This window comes from Copadichromis virginalis, linkage group LG23 (genome assembly GCF_057382275.1).
Source record: "Copadichromis virginalis isolate Kocher_CV1m ecotype Utaka linkage group LG23, C_Virginalis_male_GT1.1, whole genome shotgun sequence".
Taxonomy (NCBI): Eukaryota; Metazoa; Chordata; class Actinopteri; order Cichliformes; family Cichlidae; genus Copadichromis; species Copadichromis virginalis.
The window spans coordinates 21,546,678-21,565,772 of record NC_140639.1 but is presented as its reverse complement, the minus strand read 5'-3'; the positions used below and the strand labels follow the sequence as shown (position 1 = coordinate 21,565,772).

At 41.7% G+C, this 19,095-nt stretch overlaps 1 protein-coding gene across 1 annotated transcript in view; it reads right to left on the bottom strand.

Moving 5' to 3' along the window:
* Nucleotides 1-4,905: 4,905 nt before the first annotated feature.
* Nucleotides 4,906-19,095, bottom strand: part of LOC146680791 (transcription activator GLI2.L-like) — a 93,918-nt gene continuing 79,728 nt past the window's right edge. Inside the window, exons 9-14 of the mRNA XM_085448923.1 lie at nt 18,033-18,173; nt 13,890-14,039; nt 13,161-13,325; nt 12,101-12,379; nt 8,574-8,925; nt 4,906-7,608 (exon numbers count right to left, since the gene is read on the bottom strand). Of these exons, the coding sequence (XP_085305049.1) occupies nt 5,582-7,608; nt 8,574-8,925; nt 12,101-12,379; nt 13,161-13,325; nt 13,890-14,039; nt 18,033-18,173 (3,114 nt within the window). The 3' untranslated portion in view covers nt 4,906-5,581. The remainder of the gene's footprint in view (nt 7,609-8,573; nt 8,926-12,100; nt 12,380-13,160; nt 13,326-13,889; nt 14,040-18,032; nt 18,174-19,095) is intronic.

Genomic DNA, 19,095 nt, shown 5'->3' with positions numbered 1-19,095 from the left:
TCTGGATTTTGCAAGGCACATTGGGGATGTGGCCTCTCTCACTGACAGGTAGCAGCTAATTGGAGTCCTTGAACTGGGCCTCTGGAATGTGTTTGTGCTGATGGAGCCTTTTGGAACATTTCTAATACAATTATTTCATAAATAATGTGGCTTTCAGTTAGTTAAATTGTCTTTAATTTTAAGCTTTTGATGTACTTTTCTCCTTTTATTCAGAAAGAGCTTAAAACCTTCCAACAGCTGACTAAACTTTACCAACAGAATGTGACAAGTCAATGAAATCATAACTTTATGTCCAAGACACCAACGGTTGTGAACAGAAGTTTAGAAATATGATTGTCATGGTAATTTGGGGCTTTTAATGATTTCTTCAAACTGTTCTTTTTCCAGACTGGGATGATTGTACAGCCCAGTGATGCTGGTGTTCCAGCACTTTCCAGTTAATGGCAGCCTTGAGTCTTGGTGTTTCCTGGGTTGTTCCTGAACATATTAACCAATTTCCTCTCATCTCAGGGTGTCTGTTTGGGTCTTCTTGCAGAGCTTGGCAAAGCGATGACGCATCACAATAACTTGTATTTAAGTACAGTTGTTTTGAACTCATGATCTTGGAATCTGCAGTTGTTTAGAAACGGCTTCCCAATCTTCCCAGCTTGTGTAAATCTACACTGGATCTACATTAGATCTTCATTGACTTTCTTGGACTCTCTCATTGTTCTAAGTATTGATCAGTCCAGTGAGTGCCGTCAAACAAATCCTTCTTATGCTGCAAGAGAAACTAGCAAGTGTGGTCAATCATAATGACTAATGAGAAGTTAATAGGCTTTAGCATTGTCAGGTTAAAATATATTGTAGAGCCTTTTGACCCAAAAAGATCAGAGAAAATTCAAAATAAATTCAAACCCAGGTACTGTTTATTAAAGACATTAAAGATGTTTGCTGTACGATCATTACACCCCTGTAAAAGAATTCAAAAAAAGCATTAAAAGCCAAAAATTGCTGTGACCCTTATGCCCATGATAAATGGATGTAAACCTCTGACTACAGCTGTATGTATTAGATTGCAAAGATAACGACTTTAACAAAGTTAAAATGTGGCTGTCACCTTGCAAAAGTGATCAGATTATGCAGCTTAGAAAACAAAGAACTTGGAAACATTAGATTAATTAGAACGAGTTGTATGCAAATCTTAAATAACTCATTAAAAGGCTTAAATTAAAAACCAAATAAGAATTTAACGCCAGGTTAGGGCAGGTTCTCTGCTGCAAAACATCCCCAGTCATTGTTTTTTCCCTAACAAAGTTACAGTACAGTCATACTTCATGAGTGCTGAAACCCGTCTTTCATCTTCCTCACTCAGTTATCGCCATCAATAAATGAAGGTGCTGTTAATGCACCATCTTTGCGAGTCTTATCTCCACCTCTTGTTCGGGCCCTGGTTGTATTTCACAGCCCGGGGCTATTTTCTTTCTCACTTCACATCTCTGAGAGGAGAAGGAATTCCAGTGGCAGAAGCAATCACAAGCTCCAGATCAAACGTATCCTCGGCTGAATTCCTTGACAGACTAAAATCATTTGTTCCTCTCAGCTCAGCGCTGCGTCCCCGGCATCGCTCGCTCCTCTCAGCTGGTTTGTTTTATGTGGTTTCAGCAGCCGAGTCCTCTGGGCCGCTCTGTCAGAGCCAATATTGGAATACACACAGGCTAACTGCAGCAGCAGCCGCCGCTCTGCACTCATCGAGCCCTTTCGCCTCCTGTTAGCGTCCTTTTTCATCAGCTTACCAGTGAGGATTTACATTATGTCAAGCCTGTTCTCGCCGGCAAGGCAAGACGAGGTCAGGGGAAGTTATTTCAAAGCCGCCCTGAAAGAGGTCGTCTTAAGAATGTGTTGGCGCCTCAGCCTGACATTCAACAAGGAAGGAGTGAAGAAAGTGCGTTGTCGGCACGGGGTGTGGGAACATGGCTTCAAAGACGAAAGTTTTGTTGTTGAATTATTGAAGCGATCAACACTCCTCCTCCTCCTCCTGCAGGAAATGATCAAGGGGCGGACTGATGAATAATAATATTTACTCAGCCACAGCGAGAACCAGGAGACGACAGAACCTGCTGGAAAACAGACTGAGTTGACGCTTTATTTGATTTACATGAGAGTAGGCTTTATGTTTTTGGACTGGGCTCATTACCAGAGCAGTTGTTAGCAAAAAGGTGGAATGAAATTGATAGCCGTCCTCTTGCTGCTTCAGCTTGACAGGTGATCGATTCAAGTAAAACCCTGAACCTGAACCTTTGACCCTACATTTGTCTGCCATATTTTGGGATTTGGAATGACAGTACCATCCATCTATGGGACTACAGAACTGTGGCCTTCATGCTTACCAGATCTCAACTTGACTGAACAGCTATGGTGAAAAGTAAATGGACTGTTTCTTTTATAGCACTTTTCAAATCTACTTGAGCACGCACTTGTTCATACAATATGCCTTATTCACCCATTCACACTTCATCGTACAAACACTTTTTTCTCCTCCTAAGTGTTTTCTATCTAACATTTAACACTCCAATGAACTCATTGAAAAGCAATTTTGGATTCAGTATGTTGCCCTTAGATACTTAAAACTGAAGACTGGAGCACCCAAAGAACGACTACCAATCTTCTGATTAGTAGATGACCTGCTCTACCTCCCGAGCCCCACCCCACATGGTAGATGCTGGACCTTCCAGCATTATTGTTAAAGCACTAAAGGAGGGTATAGTATAAGGGTTGGAGGAACAGGGATCATCCCTCTAGTAGATCTCAACACTTTAGAATTAGTGCGAAGGAATACCAAAACACCTGACTACAAAGAATCTTCCTAACATACTTTAACCATGTTCATAAATTACAAACTACATAAGATTTTGAGAGAATCAGGTCCAGATCATAATCTGTGCATAAAAGTCACTGTGGACATCACTATGTTGGTTTTAGGCTAGAGTCATGTTGGTTTGAGGGTCCTAGAAGTGACTGTATATGGATGAGTGGCTGTTAAATTATTAGCTGGCTTGGTTAGCAGGATGTATTGACAAACTGTATATATGCATCACATAGACACAGATAACTGGTAATTAAGTAATATTCAAATAAAATCCTAGAAATTTATTTACAAAAAGTAGAGCACAGACTTCTTAGATGGTCTGTAAGTACAGTTAACTGCACAGGAGGTATATTATTGGTCAAATAATTCTATTGAAATGTTCCAACAGCACAAACAAGGTCCAGAAGTCCAGTTCAGGGACTCCAATTAGTTAAGGTGAAGCCTGGCCACCTGTGTCACCAACCATTTGTGAGTAAATAATACTTTTAAGCCTTAATAACATTTAAACAAGTGAGTTGTAAAAAATAACTTATGATGGCCACTTGCTTGGTGCTAATGCTCTAGACTTGCTTTATCTCTGTTTTATTATTGGAAAGCACTTTGGTCAACTTTGTTGTTTTTAAAAGTGCTATATAAATAAAGTTGGATTGGATTGGATTATCTCACGTGGGTGTGTGGGACATTATATGGTCTTAATTATGTGAACGTGAAAAGGTTAAAGACTGTCTAGTCCTATTTTGTTGGACTTCAGGGGTGGGCAATTCATTTTCCCAAGGAGCCACATGAAAAACTGGGACTGTTTAGGAGGACTAATAGGTCCACCAGTAGAGCCCCTTCACAACAACCCCAGTTTCTCATGTGACCCCTTGAAGAAATGAGTTGCCCACCCCTGCCAAATAATTGTAATGCCTTGCAAAGTTCAGGACTGTGGTACAAACCAACTTTAGAGACCATCCTGCAAAAAACAAAAGCAAACGCTTACATTAAAGCAGAACCATTTTAAAACATCTTAAACACTCCAGCCCTGAACATCTCTAGGGATTAGAGATTGTGAAAATGCAAATGTCGAAAGGAGTCACAGTTTACATCAGCCAGTCTTGTTTGAGAATGTGATCAATGCGTAGGTAAGAAGCCAGTTCGCTCAGTGGTACTGATAATGTGTGCTGCACCTTGCATGCTGTCATGATCGCTACCTTGACCAAACCAGAGTTCTTTCAGCAGTGAGAATAGGTCGGAAGTTGATTATTTTGTGCTACATGTAACTTCTCCCCACACCATCATGTGTGAAAACAGCTTAAATCAGGCACACTTTGAGCTAAATACAAACTGAGCTGGATACAAACCTTTGGTATTTTCTAGAGATATCTTGGATTTATATCTATATATCTATATATTTACTAATAAACTAAATATCTTGTTGGAATGGCTTGTGACAATCACATTTATGAGAATAAAAGTTTGACATTGTATAGCTCTGCAAACATCATAAAGACCTGGTTGGGCTCAGTTGGTTTCTTTAATTGTTACAAAAATGGTCCTTAAGCCCTACAATACACATTAAAACGACATTTTTAGGACTATCATTTATATTTTGTTGGAATATTGGATGCTTAAGTTAATCATGGCTAAAGTAATCCCAGTCAGCCAAAGGCTGAGGCTTCAGATTGCTCCAAACGCTCTGTTTCATACATTATTTTTCTACTCTTAGATCTTTATGATGTTAGAGAGAGTGGATGTCAGTAACCCAGGCAATTATAGACATACAAGCTCAATTGGCCTGCTTTCAAAGTCTTCTGTTGGGCCCAGGAAAAAAAATGCTTGAAATTGGCTTAGTAGGTGCATTTTAAACATTAATATTGCTCTTTGCATGGCATTGCATAGTGTTTCCTAAACTACAGCCAAATAGTTTTTTTTAGATACTGAAAAAAAATGTATTTCTGATTCTGCTGTGGATAACCTGGGCTGGAAGGACAACACAAAACACATGCATTTAAAAAAATCAAAGTCAATACTGTATTTCTTAGAAATATACAAAGGATATTTACATATAACGAGCACAACAAACTGTTTTCAACAGTGTAAAAAAGAAGAAAGCTTGAGTCTCTGCTCTGAAGTCTTCTCCTCTTCTCTCTGTGAGAGCACGGCCAAGTTATCAATAATTCCAGTCACAAATCAAGTCTCTGATGCCCAAATCTGAGATGCCACAGTTAATCTCAGCAGCAATGCAGCAATCAAATCACAGCTCACCAAGGGAAGTGGCTGTAAACTTGATGATAGATGGAAAAAAAAGAATAGTGAACTGTTTTCTCCTTGACAAATATTAAAGTTGAACTCAAGTAATTTACAGTGTGAAAGGTTTTAATTGAGTACACAGATAATTACCTGGTTGAATTTGCACGTTTTTTGAATATAACTATACGCACAACATGTGTTTGTTGTATCTGAGGCAGGCACTTAGTAAACTGATCTTACTGCAGACCTGTACAACAACTGAATAAACTCCCTTGTTCATCATTTTTGCTACCTAAGGCAAAAAAAAAAAGAAAAAAGAATGATATGGCTTTTTGAAAAGACTAAAAAAACTGCCATTTTAAATAATTCATAAACAAGACTGTACAAGGAAACAACAGGCAGGCTACAGAAGCTTTCAGCTCACAATCACATCAATTCCAACTGCAGGGTTGAAGGGTTATTCTGCATCAGGGGTTCAAAATGTCTGCACACAGTTTGAGGCTAAGACATCAAGTTGAGGAACTTGCTCTCCTCTGCTAGAGCAGTCAGCAGTGAGCTCATGTCCCCGATGGCCATGTTCCCTGTCCCCGCAGGCACCGAAGGCAACGTGACCGAGTTCCTGGGCGTCGTGAGGCGAGAGGAGCTCTGGGACAAACTCTGGAGCAGACCTGGACTTAGCGTTCCCGACACGAGGCTGGAGTGATCCCCATCATCCAGCATGCAATCAAAGTCTATTTGGGCCTGCTCCAGTGCTGTGGTACAGTCACTGGTTCTTGCCGTCTGATTGGCGCTTGAAGTGGGAGGCACCACCTTGTTACAGTTTACATTACCATTAGGCTCATATACTTGAATCTGCCCTGTGTAGTACAAGGCATTGTCATTAGCATTATTGCTGCGGTGAAGTCCTAAAACTCCAGCAGTGGATAATTCGGAGTTAGCATTAGCAGCTTGCATCATTTGCTGCGTAACTTTTGGAACTGAAGGGTTCTTGTTCAGAGATCTCGGTTCGGTTGGTGGCCTTGGCTGAAAATTGTTCTGATTTCCAACTTGTGAGGGATTTGGGGAGTTCATGTTACATATTGATGTGTCAGTGTGTTCAATTTTTATCTGCACAGGCTGAAATCCAGCATCAGCAAAGTGCAAGTCAAAGGTCTCCATGTCACATGACTCCTGTTTGCAGTTGCTCCCACTAATGGTGTTAATGCAAGGCTTATAGGTGGTGTTACCATTCCTGTCATAGGGCTGGATGCCTTCAATTAACAGGGCTTCATTGAGATTCGATGGCTGCTGGAATCCTTGTTGCTGGAGGCAGTTTGCTCCTGGCTCGGAGTTCAGCTGAATGTACCTCTGCTGCATTGTGAGGTTCTGATTCAACTGCTGGTTGGAGCTGAAATGGTTGCTAAGAGATCCAAAATTGTGGTTTTGCTGGAGCACAGCCAGGTTCCCTCGAACCTGTAGTCTGGAGTACTCCTGGGAGGCATCCATGAGTCCTGAACTTGCTGGAACATTGGATGGCGAAGGTGGACACATCTGTTGCTGTTGACCTGGACTATTCCTCGAAGTGGGTAAAATCTGTGAGAGCAGATTCACAATAGCCATCCTTCTCTGACTGAAGTGCTGCTGCTGGATAGCCGAGGCTCCTTGGAAATCTTCATTTGTCTTGTCTCCATTATCAGGGATGTGACTTGTTGTCTCCATGGTAGCATTCTCTGAAATGCTTGGTGGTCGCAGACTATAAGGGTAACGGTGAAGACCTCCATCTGATCGATGACAGTCTTGCTGAGATAAACGTCGGTGATCTGCTGCAGGAGGTGGACAAGGCTGGATTGTCACCCTTCCACTCAGCGTGCCCATGCTGTTGTAGCGGTGCAACTGCGACTGGTTTAAAGTTTCTGGGGCAACCTGTCTCACAGGGTCACTGGCTCGACGGGGGATGTTAGATGGGACTTCGTGGGGCATCAAACTTCTTGTGGCATAGCTGCTGTACTGTCTGAAAGGTAGGCCTTTGTTGGTGGAGGGTTTCTGGGAGTCCTCATACAGGGCTGCATGGGATTGCAGACACATTTGGTCCATATATGGAAGAGGTGTAGGTGGTACGCCCCCAGTGGCAGCTGCATATTTTGCCTTGAGACGGTAGTGTTGGGCTGGGGTCAGGCTCAGAGGGCTGGGAAGACCCACTGCTCCAAACACTCCTGCTCCTCCGCCACTCCCACCACACTGACTAGCCTGACTTGAACGCCGTGAGATGTCGGCAGAGATGGGGTCGTAGGAGTCCGCAGAGCTGATGTTGCTGGGGCGGTTGGCACCAAATTGTGAGGCCTGGCTGGAGCGCCGACTGGAGAAACAAGGGGAGATGCCTGAGGAGCGGCGACTGAGGGTGTAGACTGAGCTCAAGGTGCTGGAAGTGCTATCACGTCTCTCGGAAAGGTTTTCTAGCACAGTCATTTTACTAGAGCTCAGTTCACCAAAGCTAGAACCAGGGAAGGACGCCGGACCCCCACCCATATTTTGGCTCTCCAGGAGGGAACCTGTGAACAAACAGACGAGAATGAGAAACTCTAGATCTAGAGCTACTTTGTCAAGCTTGTGGAGCTTTTTTTCAGGTATTTTTAAACTCAATCGAACAAACATAAAATACTAGGAACTTGCTGGTGGACCAAATGTAGTGCGTTTCATTGAATTAGATTCTATCTGAGGGGGCAGTGGGTGTATGTGTTCATATGAAAGAAGGTGCACCTGCTCTTTCTACGTCAATTAATGCCACAAGTAATACCACATATACTTTTTCCGCAATAAAAAACAGATCAATATTCAGATAGCTCACTGGGCAGTTTCTCATTCTAGTCCATGGTCTTGATGAAAGTCCTTTGTTGTGCTCTGCAGCTTCAGTGAGTTCAGCACAGCAGCATAAACCTCCATCCTCCAGAGTAGAAGGACTACCACTCAGAACTGGAAAAGCACCTGAATAATGTGAAGGATCCCTGGGTCTGCCTTGGTTGGACATACTTGAAACATCTCTCTCAGGTGTCCAGTCAGATACTTTGGGTACCAGGGAAGGACTCCATGTAATCATGTTCATTTTATTAATCTTCTCCTAAATGACTGAGCTCATCACCTCCAAAGCTGGTCTCAGACAAAGTGCTAAGGAAGCTCAGCACGTATCCATGATCCTATTGTTTCTACCTACAGCTTATGGCCATGGATGAGGATGGAACAAAGATGGATCTAGTAAACTGACAGTTTCAACCTTCACACTCAGTTCTTCTGCACGGTTATAGGAGGATTGTCCAAGTAAAGTCCTGTCCAAGTCTATTCATGTGTGGGAAACGTTAAAGTAAAGTGTCCACCTGCTTACTAATTAGTTCTTGGATTGGAAACCAAATCACCTAAGAAAAGTGTTAACTATGGAAAAGTTTCTATATTTTTAGTGAAAGGTTGAAGTGAAGTGAATAACTGTCAAAGCAGCTTTAATCTAGACTTTCTATCAACTCACCGCCTGCCAGTATGGGTGGGAGCTTCGTCCCGAGGACCACAGGTGGTGTTGGGTTGTTGGTCCACTGGCAGGAGTCCCTCACTGTCTTCAGTTTCTCCTTCTTGAGATGCTCCAGGCGCTGGCTGGTGCTGAATTGCTTTCTAAAGCGAAGACCCACCGCTGCGACCCCACTGGTGGAATCTTCAAAGCCCAAGGACTCCACAAACGGCAGGTCATCCAGGGTGCTGAGGTCCCCTAGGCTCCCCCCGCTGTGCGCCGCCATCTCTACTCCACTGTCATTGTTGGTGGCACTGCCAAGTGGTGATGGTTCGCTGCTACATGATGACTGACCACCAGGGCTGGACTGATACATCTGTGAAGAAGGAAGAGAAAGAGAAGGAATGCAGAAAATGAGATTTTAAAAAAAGAACATGAGCAAAACAGAAAGAGACACAATAGTTTGTCCTAAAAACAGCTTTTCTGTAGTAGAACAAAAATGGGACAGTGGTTAACATGGCATGAAAAACAGTGAATCAGTGAGTCTTTTATCCTCCCCCAGCTTAATTGTAAATAATGAGTGTGTTTTTTGGGGATGGGGGTGAAGAGGTGGGGGCGCACCACAGATTACAGACTGTCTTAGTCTGTCTGTGAATTAGAAATGGGCAGGATGAAAGGCTGCTTGAGCCTGAGCCAGAGCGCCGGGCCAATCATCACAACATGTGATCACATTTCCCTCTCCAAAAAATCAACTGTCAGGGTGGAGGCTGCTCAAGCATTTAGGTGAAGCTTGTTGTTCTCTTACCTTCACAACTATATCTTTCAATGTTAGTTTTGTTTACATCAAATTCGAGTTAACAGAGGGTTTAACATGATGACAAACCTCTCCAGTCGGACTAAGGACAGCAATGATTAGACGGTGTATATCCACTGCCTGGCCTGTTTCCTTGCAGTCTCTAATATATTCGCTGCTAAAAAAGCTGTCTTGATCACAGCTTGCTGGTTGGCTCAGTTTGCACAACCAATTCCCAGTGTTTGAATATTCATCCAGGAGTGACTTTTATCATGGTCTGTGATGGGTGTTTGATAGGTCTCTGCTGTGAATGTAATCCTGTGTAACAGAAAAATGTACACCGTAGTACCATTTCGAGATAACAACGTCATGCATAAATAACTCCCTGCTTGTTTCAGATGACTAAAATCTCAGAAACTAACTGGATGCAATTAATTCCAATTTAATTATACAAATTAAACAAATCCCATTAAAAAAAACAAAAAAAAACCCAAGAAAAGCTACTTCAATAAGAGATTAGGCAATGTAGAGTTGTTTTTAATATTCTACCCTGAAAAGGATTATAGTCCTTCTTGACTTTTGGTACTTTAAACAGCTGTTACTGAAATAGGGCAGGGCTTCTCAGACGTTAATCAAGGACCAGCCCCCATGCCAGAGGTTAAGCCCAGTGCTTTGGAGTCAATGAAATTGACCTTTCCACCATGTTTGTGTTTTGTGTGCCTTTTGGCATGTTTTAGTTGCCATTATCTGACACATTTGGCTGTTTTGATGAGTGAAATTACAGAGTTTATTTTTTGGGTAGTGGCTTCATCCATTTTATATTTAAAGCCTATGGAAATGGTGGCAAATATATGGCAAGTTATAGTCTCATCAAGAAAATTACAGTGAAAAAAACTGCAGTTTTATCAATAAAATGCTCTGTTTGTCTTGCTGGAATACCAGCATTAAAAAGAAAAGCATGAGACTTAAAGTATTTCTAGCAGTATTTCAAGTTGTTTATATTATACTGCAGTTGCTAAAAACAAAACTTCTGAACCTGACTCAACGTGATTACACACAAGTCTGTTACACACTTGCATAAATCAACGGTTTATGAAATGTGACCATTTTTTGATTATACAGTACTGTGCAAAAGTCTTGAGCCTCACATCATTTCTTTAGACTTAGCTAGGAAAAGGGGAACAACTGGACTCGTAAATGGAAATAAAGCATACGGCAATTCAAATGAGCTGGAAAGGTTTCTTGTCATTTCATTAATGACTGATAGTGCTGCACCGTGGGTTTCTTTTACTGCACTGGTAGTGTGTTTGGGATCATCATGCTGAAAAAGGTGCTTATATCAATCAGATGCTTTTCAAAAAATATTGCATTGTGGATCACAGTTTGATGGTACTTTTCTCTGTTCATATCTCATCAATTTTGACAAGATCTCCAACACCACTGAGTTATATGTAGCCCAAAACCATGACAGAGCCTCCACCGTGTTTTACAGATGTCTGTAGACACTCACTGTTGTACCTGACCACATCTGTACATACTGATAATGATTTTCACCACAGATTTTTTTATTTGGATTCATCACTCTATCAGAGCTGCTGCTGATTTTCAGTCCAGATCTTGTATAATCCAGCCTCAGTCTTTTCTCCTTGGTCCCCTTCATTAAAAATGGCTTCTTATTAGCCAAACTTCCACTGAGACCATTTCTGATGAGGCTTCAGTGAAGGGCCACATACATCTTAATATTTTCAAGGACACACTGCACACCATGATGAGTTATGACAAGTTTTCAGCTAATAGCTCTTTGGGAATCACCTTGGTGCAAAAATTCTATTTTGTTTTGGTCTGTCTTTGGCACATAAATTATGTGTTTATGTGACAGGCAGCTCGTAATAAAGTGGCCAAAGATGCAATTCAAAATGTGTTCTTTGTTAACTTGTTTGATTCAGGTGTGCTGACACCCTGTGTCAGCACACCTGAATCAAATAATTAGTTCATTACCAGCCCTCTGGAGAACTTCAAGACATGTTGACGTCATTTAGCCATTTAAATCAGCTGTGTTGGATCAAGGACAACCCTGGTGTAGGCACAACACTGTTTCTTCTGTTGAGAGTTAACAATCCTCTGGAAATGGACAGGTACAAGGAATGGAATTAAAATTAATGAAAAAGTAGCCAGTGTTTAAAAAAAAATTGAAAGACCTTCAAAGAGCCTGAACTAATATTGCTCACGGCCACTTTAAAACATTACAAGAAAATCTGGCACCTTGGAATGAAAATGAGGAAAGGAATGGGAGAGGGTAATGAGGCATAACTCAAGATGGCTTTACAACAAGAGTGGGGAGAATAAATCTGGAGGTGTTTGGGACTTTGAAGCTGCTGTTCTTTGGTCATAATGTAATTTTGGAAGTGAATCAGTGCAATGGAAAGGAAGGAAGTTGAAAGATGGTAAATAAAAAGGACTTTAAATAATGTACAATAGTTATAAGCCACAGATGAGCTCACCTCAGTAAGGTCTGTCCATAAGGAAAGTCAGAAAGGAGAGAGAAATGAAAACAATGAGGCAGGAAGCTGAAGAAAGGTTAGAACAAAAAGGCATGCTGGACTAAAAGAAGAGAAATAAGAGAAATACTTCATTAAACAAAAGAGGTTTATACTAGAGTTGTTAGAATCAAAAGCTGTGTAGTAAAGTCAGCATGCAGTACATAACTCGTCTAACTTTGTGCCCCTGTGTGTGTGTGTGCAGATTTGAGCGGTCTTACCATAGAGTTTTCTGTCTTGATGGATTTGACCTGCAGGTAGTCCTCCACACCTCTGGGGGAGCTGTTGTCCAATATTTTGTCTTCCCTGTGGGTTCGCTCTCTTGGACCCGTCTCATTCTCGCTGTTCTCCCGGGGTGGCAGTGGTCTGGGTGGCAGGTCGCTGCGCTGCTTCTTGGTGACGTGGGCCTCAGGGCCGTGCACTGTCTTCACGTGCTTCCTGAGAGAGCTGGGATCGGTGTAGCGCTTGGTGCACCCGGGGATCTTACATACGTAAGGTTTCTGTAGGTGCAGAGAAAAAATCATTCAATGCTGAAATAAAAGACTGAAAACTACCGAAAACTGCAGTTCCCAAATGTTATGGTGGCCACATCCATCTTTATATATACGGTCATTAGAGCCTGCATATTCACTGTGAGGGTACATAGTGAACTGTGACTCCAGCAGGCTGTGCAGATCTGCTGTCAACAGCTGTTAGCACTGAACGTTTAATGAGGAAATCAGCAGAAACAATCAGTGACTTTGGGATTTCTCAGCAGTCAGAGGCAACCTGCAGGTTTTAATTCCCTCTCTAATGCTGCGGACCTTTTTTTATTGAGTTGTATCTGAGCTGCATGTGAGCAGCTCAGTGTGACCGTGGGCTGTTGCAGCGATGCCGAATTCCCACTCTGCAGTCCCACTGAGCGCTCTGAAACACTGCCAGGATTCATTTTCTGCTCCTGCAGGTGGTCTGGCTCCTGCAGGGGCGGCAAGCATGATTCGCCCTAATGCATTGTGGGCCGTGGAGCTCATTATGCCTCCACCTCATTATTTACTCACAAATGTCTGCAAGACTTGCACAGGGGGACACAAAGGGTGCCGGCACCACTTCGTACAGACACAAAGGAACAAACGTGCTGCCCAACATGAAGCCTTCAGCTCACCTGAGGTGGAGGTGAACTGCTGTCACTACCTGCAGCCTCACATCTCCACCACTTCAATCGCAGCGCTCTGAGAGAATTTGTTATGCAGCTCCATAAGAGAGTCTGTGTGAAGTTTCAGTGAGCGGAGAAGTCTTTTGTACCTCGTTCGAGTGCGTCCGGTTCTGGTGCTTGGCCCGGTCCGAGGCGTTTGAAAAGGCTTTGTTGCATCCTTCGTGCTCGCAGACGTATGGCTTCTCGCCGGTGTGCGAGCGCAGGTGGGTTTTTAGATTCTCCAGGCGGGAGTAGGCCTTAGAGCATCCCTCAAACTGCACAGGAAGACAGGAAATAATTAAGTGACTCTAACAAACAAATGGCAGCAAAAAAATAAAGACAAAACACAGATAACTGTCTGGATAAACAGTTAAATAACCAACAGGGTAACACAAGGCCTTCATAGTGGACATCCTAATATTTGTGTGGTACTTTAAAAGTAGATATTCACTTCTATTTATACAAGTAAAGACTTTAAATCATATCGTGAGACTGATAATTATGATTAAAGCTTCAGTCACACAGGCAGAAAAACCAGTTGGAGACCAGTTGGTTGCAAAGCAGCAGTTTAGCAATTTTTTTGGAACAAAACTTAAATATACTGTTACAGGTTATAAATCCATCAACTGGGGTTTGGGTCAAAACCAGGGGTTTACAGATGTTGTGTGGGTATAAATTCTTTTAATCTGACAGTAAAATGATGAATGCTTCAGTAAGAGGAAGTCTGAAGAAATCTGTGTGTTTTCCAGATGTGTGCATATGTGCAGTTGCTGGTGTTTAGAGAGCATGAGGGGCCCTGTGGGAGCCTGAAGAGGGCGCAGAGGCCATCCGTTACCCACCGTGCACTTGTGTGGTTTCTCCCCCGTGTGTCGGCGCATGTGAACCACCAGCATGTACTGAGCTTTGAAGGGCTTCTGCTCCCGCGAACAGTCCTCCCAGCGGCACACGAACTCCTTCTTCTCTCCATGGATGTGGTCGTTATTGATGTGCTGTGGGACACACACACACAGAGAAATGAGAGGGTTTTCTGGGGAGAGCTGTCCACTAAGAGGCTCCCACGTTGTTCCCGGTTTAATGTTTCTGTGGAAATCCATCTTATCAGCGGAAATCTCAAAGGAAGGCTGCAGCAGATGAAAGTCTAATTGGGAATACGTAGACTGCCTGCGACAGTGGAAATGAACATGGGTTAAAGAGCGAAATCAGACAGCTCACTAAAAACCATTTCTTCTTAAAATAAATCATATTTTTTCTTAGCATTTTCGACAAGCTTCATCCTTTTATTGTGAGTGTTTTCAAAATTGACCTTTTTCTCTCTTATGTGTCTTTGAAACCTCAAATTTATTCCTGCTTTAACAGATTTTTGAGAGAATAAAATGCCCTCAAAAACTCAATAGAGCCTCCCGTGGAAGGTTATTGACTTACCTGATTATCTAACCCAAGCGGAAGACAGTTTGTTGTAATATTTGCACAAACACAATTATTTTCGTGATTACAACTGCTTGACTTCCTCTTTTAAGGACCGTTCAACCCCAAAATAAATGATCTATTCTTTCCTCATGCTCTAGTTTGATTTGGTATCTGTTTTAAAGCTATCAGCTGTCAGAAATTCTGCCTTTTCACCAGTATAGTTAAAGTAAAATGCACTTGAAGACCCGATGACTGTCTCTTTTCAGAAATCACTACAGGCATCAACTATTTTTTTCTACCAAATAACATTTGCTATATGTGTCACTGTGCAGAAGGAATCGTGCATATATTTGTGTAAGGATGTCGTGTGCACCTTTAGGTGAGCCACAATCTTCCTATGTGTAGTGGATGTAGACAGTGAAAGAAAATAGTTCCCACATGCTGTAGCCCCTACACAGTTGTGGATTTTTAATAACAGAGAGCATAAAGTAGGGCTCGTGAACCTGTGACTGTTCTGGCTGTCTCCAACTGCTCACTTTGATGGAAATGAATAAGTCCAAATTTAGTTTTTTTTAAGAATATCACTGCGTTTACTGGTCTGAGGATTGTTGTATTTATGACTAAAGTTGGGTCATCTGCTAATCAGAAGGTTGGTGATTTGATGATGTAAACTATGATCCCAAATTAAAGTCAAGCATTTGGTTTCAAAAAGCCAAAATTGCTGATGTCCCAAAAACTGGACGACTCACGCCTAAACTATCTAGACGGACGAGCATCACTACAGATCAGAAGAAAAATATGTAAAATGGATTTTGGGATGAATTCTTCCTTTAAATAAGCTGCCAGCAATGTTGGGAAATATGCTTACATGATTTATTCCAGACAAGTCCCCCAAAAAACTTCCTTCAATTACATAAAGTACTGATTTAACCAAATTCCTCTGAGAAGCCACAGGACTGATATTAGTGGTGTTAGGATGAGTCACCTGCTGATATCTCGCGGTAAAGACTAGTGTATCCATCCACTTTCCACCTCCATGCTGTGTCTTTGTATGCAGATACAGCCAGTGAGCACAGGTTTTGATCATGTTACTGATCAATGGAAAAATGATTCCTCACATGTTTACCCTTGAATCTAAAGAAAACAAATGAGTGGAGCTCTGCCAGGGAGAGGATAGGATCTAATGAAGTTTACAGGAAATGTGGTCTCGATTTGTAAAAAACAAGGGCACAGCTGACAATTACCTCGACCACAGACTCATTTGTTTACAGCGCTGCGATCAAAGCATCAGAATCATGTTGAATCTGAAGCTCCGGTGTTTGAAAATGCCACACATAGCAGCTTTAAAAGTCTGTAAACGGTCACAGAGCTGGTTTATGTGAGACTTTCCTCAGATGGACAGAAGAATCGGGGTTTAATGAATGATGGACAGCAGCCTCCCAGCCCTGCAGGACCCTCACTAATCCTCCTCACTCTGCTGCCTCTTTTCTCTCTCTGCTTCACTGCAACTGAGGAATGCCTAAGACCCTTTCAGCCAAGACTCTGCGTGCTGCGATGAGAAAAAATGAAAGCGATGATGGTTTGGAGGTCAGCTCGTCAGCCAGAGGAAAAACTCAAAACAAGCATGTACAAGAACTGAATGAACACAGAGGTTGTTTTCAGTGTCCAGGTAGATGTTCACGTAGATGATCAAAGAGCTCATTCCTGACCTTTGGAACAGAAAGTCAACATTTAGTTTTTAGGAATTAAAAGATTTTATTTCCCTTGTTTCAGGGCAGATTTTCTCATTTTCAGTATCAAATTTGATCCCGAGTTGTCTTCCAGTAAGGTCGGCATTAAACTTGCAGCTTCATAATGTCAGGACCAAATAGGAGACATTACAGCACCTACGTTCAACTCTTATTTGTATCGAAGTAATGTTGCTGTTATATTTAGTTAACTTATTTCTCTAGGTAGGAGAACACAGCTAATGCAGATTGTTTTTTACAGCCATAAAGCTAACACTAGTATTCCATCTCTTGAGTGGAAAAGGTCAGCTAGCCATCCAAACCATCTGGTAACTTAGCAGGCCAAATTTCAAATGATTTATCATCTGCAAAACTGGAGACTCTCTGCTGTCCTGTGAAAAACTAAGCACAAGCTCACTGCTTCCACTGAAATTAAGTGAGAAAGTAAATTAGCTCGATTAACTGATCATCATCAAGCTAGAGCACCTCTACAAAAGCAGAGGTTTTGTCAGTTTTCTGATGTGCAGCATTCAGGTGTGTATTAACACAATACTACACAATACTACTATCCAGGAGTGGGAATCCCAGCAAGATCAGACGTGCAATACATCTCAGAGGTACATCTCAGACTCTACAGGCCTCAGTTAGCATGTTGAATGTTAAAGCTCATGACAGCACACTTAGAAAAAGACTGAACAAGCTTAGGTTTATAATGTTGCATTGAACAAAACAAAAGAGTTCAGCAACAATGTCCTTTGGATAGGTCAGACCATAATGGAGACGTTTGGTCGTAATGCACAAAACTAAACACAGCAGTCTGCACACCCTGCAGCCATCAAGTCAACTATGAACTCTTCTGTATACCAAAGTATTCCAGAGTCAAATGTGAGCCTTTTGTTTGATGGGTAAAGCATACAATGATCCCAAGAACAGCATCAAATATACAACAGAATGACTGAAAAAGACAATGATAAAGGTGTTTCAGTGGCAAAAGTCAATGTACTGAAGTAATGTTGCAAAGAAGATTGACTCCACGATGATGTGAAAGACCGATAAAGTCATACAGCAAACCATTACCTCAAGTTATTGGTGCTGAAGGTGGTTCAACAAGCTATTGAATCATGGGCAGTACTTCTCTCTTTGTCAGCAGCAGTATCTGCCAGAATGGCAGTAGTTCATGCTGTGGCATAACAATGTGTTGGATGTTCACAGGGAAACTGAGGTTTGTATATAATATGTGACGATCATAATTTTTATGGTTCTAATTTTTGTTTGGTCAGGTTTAAGGAGACCATAGTTTGGCTGCCACAAGAGGAACCCAACCAAGGTCACCAGTCTAAACAGGAGTCATTTTAACCTGTTAAGCAACAACAGAGTTTCATATAGAATACAGTTTGAGTCGCAGTTATCTATCATATTTTATATCTTCCCCCACTGAAAAAGCTATGTCCAGATGAACAGAATCAACTTTCTGGGACCTTCATATTTTACTTTTGTTTTAAATGAGTGCTTGGTGCATGATGTGTGAATGATGCAAGAAAAAATGACTAATAACATTCAGATTTGACATTCTCATTGTTGGAATTTAAACTGATTGATTTTTAACCACAACTGAGCCAAACCAAACTCTAATAGTCTAGATTTAATATCTTTATCTGAGTTTTCAGAAGCTACGTTGATCATATGGTATTTATTCAAGAGGCAGATAGGGTTTTCATTGGCCTGATTTTTATGGTTTCAGGACAAATCTTTCTGTCAGCTTCATTTCTTTTAGGTTAGCAAAGGTGTTGAGATGTCAGAATATTTATCAGTTTGCAGATGGTGTTTTTTTTGCAGTCGCACACTTACGTGGACCAGCTGGTCCTGCGTGTCGTACTCTTTGGTGCAGCCTTCCCAGTGGCAGTTGGTTTCGTAAACAGCCTCGGGCTCCTGCTTACAATCGTCCCGATCCACGTCATCCTTCAGGTCCAACAAGCCACTGTGATGGTTCTGTAGAGAATCCAGACCGAACACTGTTAAACACATGTCAAGCTGTCCTTTATTTTTCTCAATATAAATGAAAAACACCGAGAGTTATTTATTCGAACTGAAATAAGCACGTTTTCTCGCCTTCATCTGAGGGCTTGTTTGCACCAAGCACATGTGGAAGCGTTTACTGCCCAGCTGTTAGGAGTCACATTCAGCTGTTTGTTCATATGTTTTACCTGCCACGAACACCAGAGATGGTAAATTACAGATTAAAGCTCGCACCGCTCCATCATGCTTCACTGAAGTTGAAGAGGTTGGCATCAGATTTGTTTTGACAACCTCAACCACAAACACACACGCGTGACTTCTGTTTACAACTCCACGTTAGCTTGTAATTCAGCAGCGTGAACGTAAATGAACCAAACACTGAAATCTCACATTGTCAGCTTTGTGTTTCTGAGTGTGTGATCAGGCGTCCGGGCTCGTCTTCAACAGCGGCAAATCTGGTAAACCTGTTGAGAAACTGTGTTTCTCAAACAGTTCTTTCAGTTTGATAAAAGCTTTCCCTGTTTTCTAAATATCGCCTCCACTTTCCCCAGTTTTCACTGTCTAAAAAACTTCCAGAATTTCCAAAATTGTTCCCACTTTTCCTTTCACAACTTTGACAAAAATCAAAGAATGTCCCAGAGTTGTGATCAATTATTCCAACCAAATGATATATATATATATATATATATATATATATATATATATATATATATATATATATATATATTCGCGTTCCAAAAAATTCCCAGACTTTCCAGTTCACAACTTTGTAAAAAATTGAAACTTTCCTCAGATGTCCCCACTTCCTGGAAGTGTCACTGTTTAAAATGTTCTCCTGCTCAGTGTCCTCACCAAGACAAATGTACAGGGACGCTCACACATGTCTGAGACACAA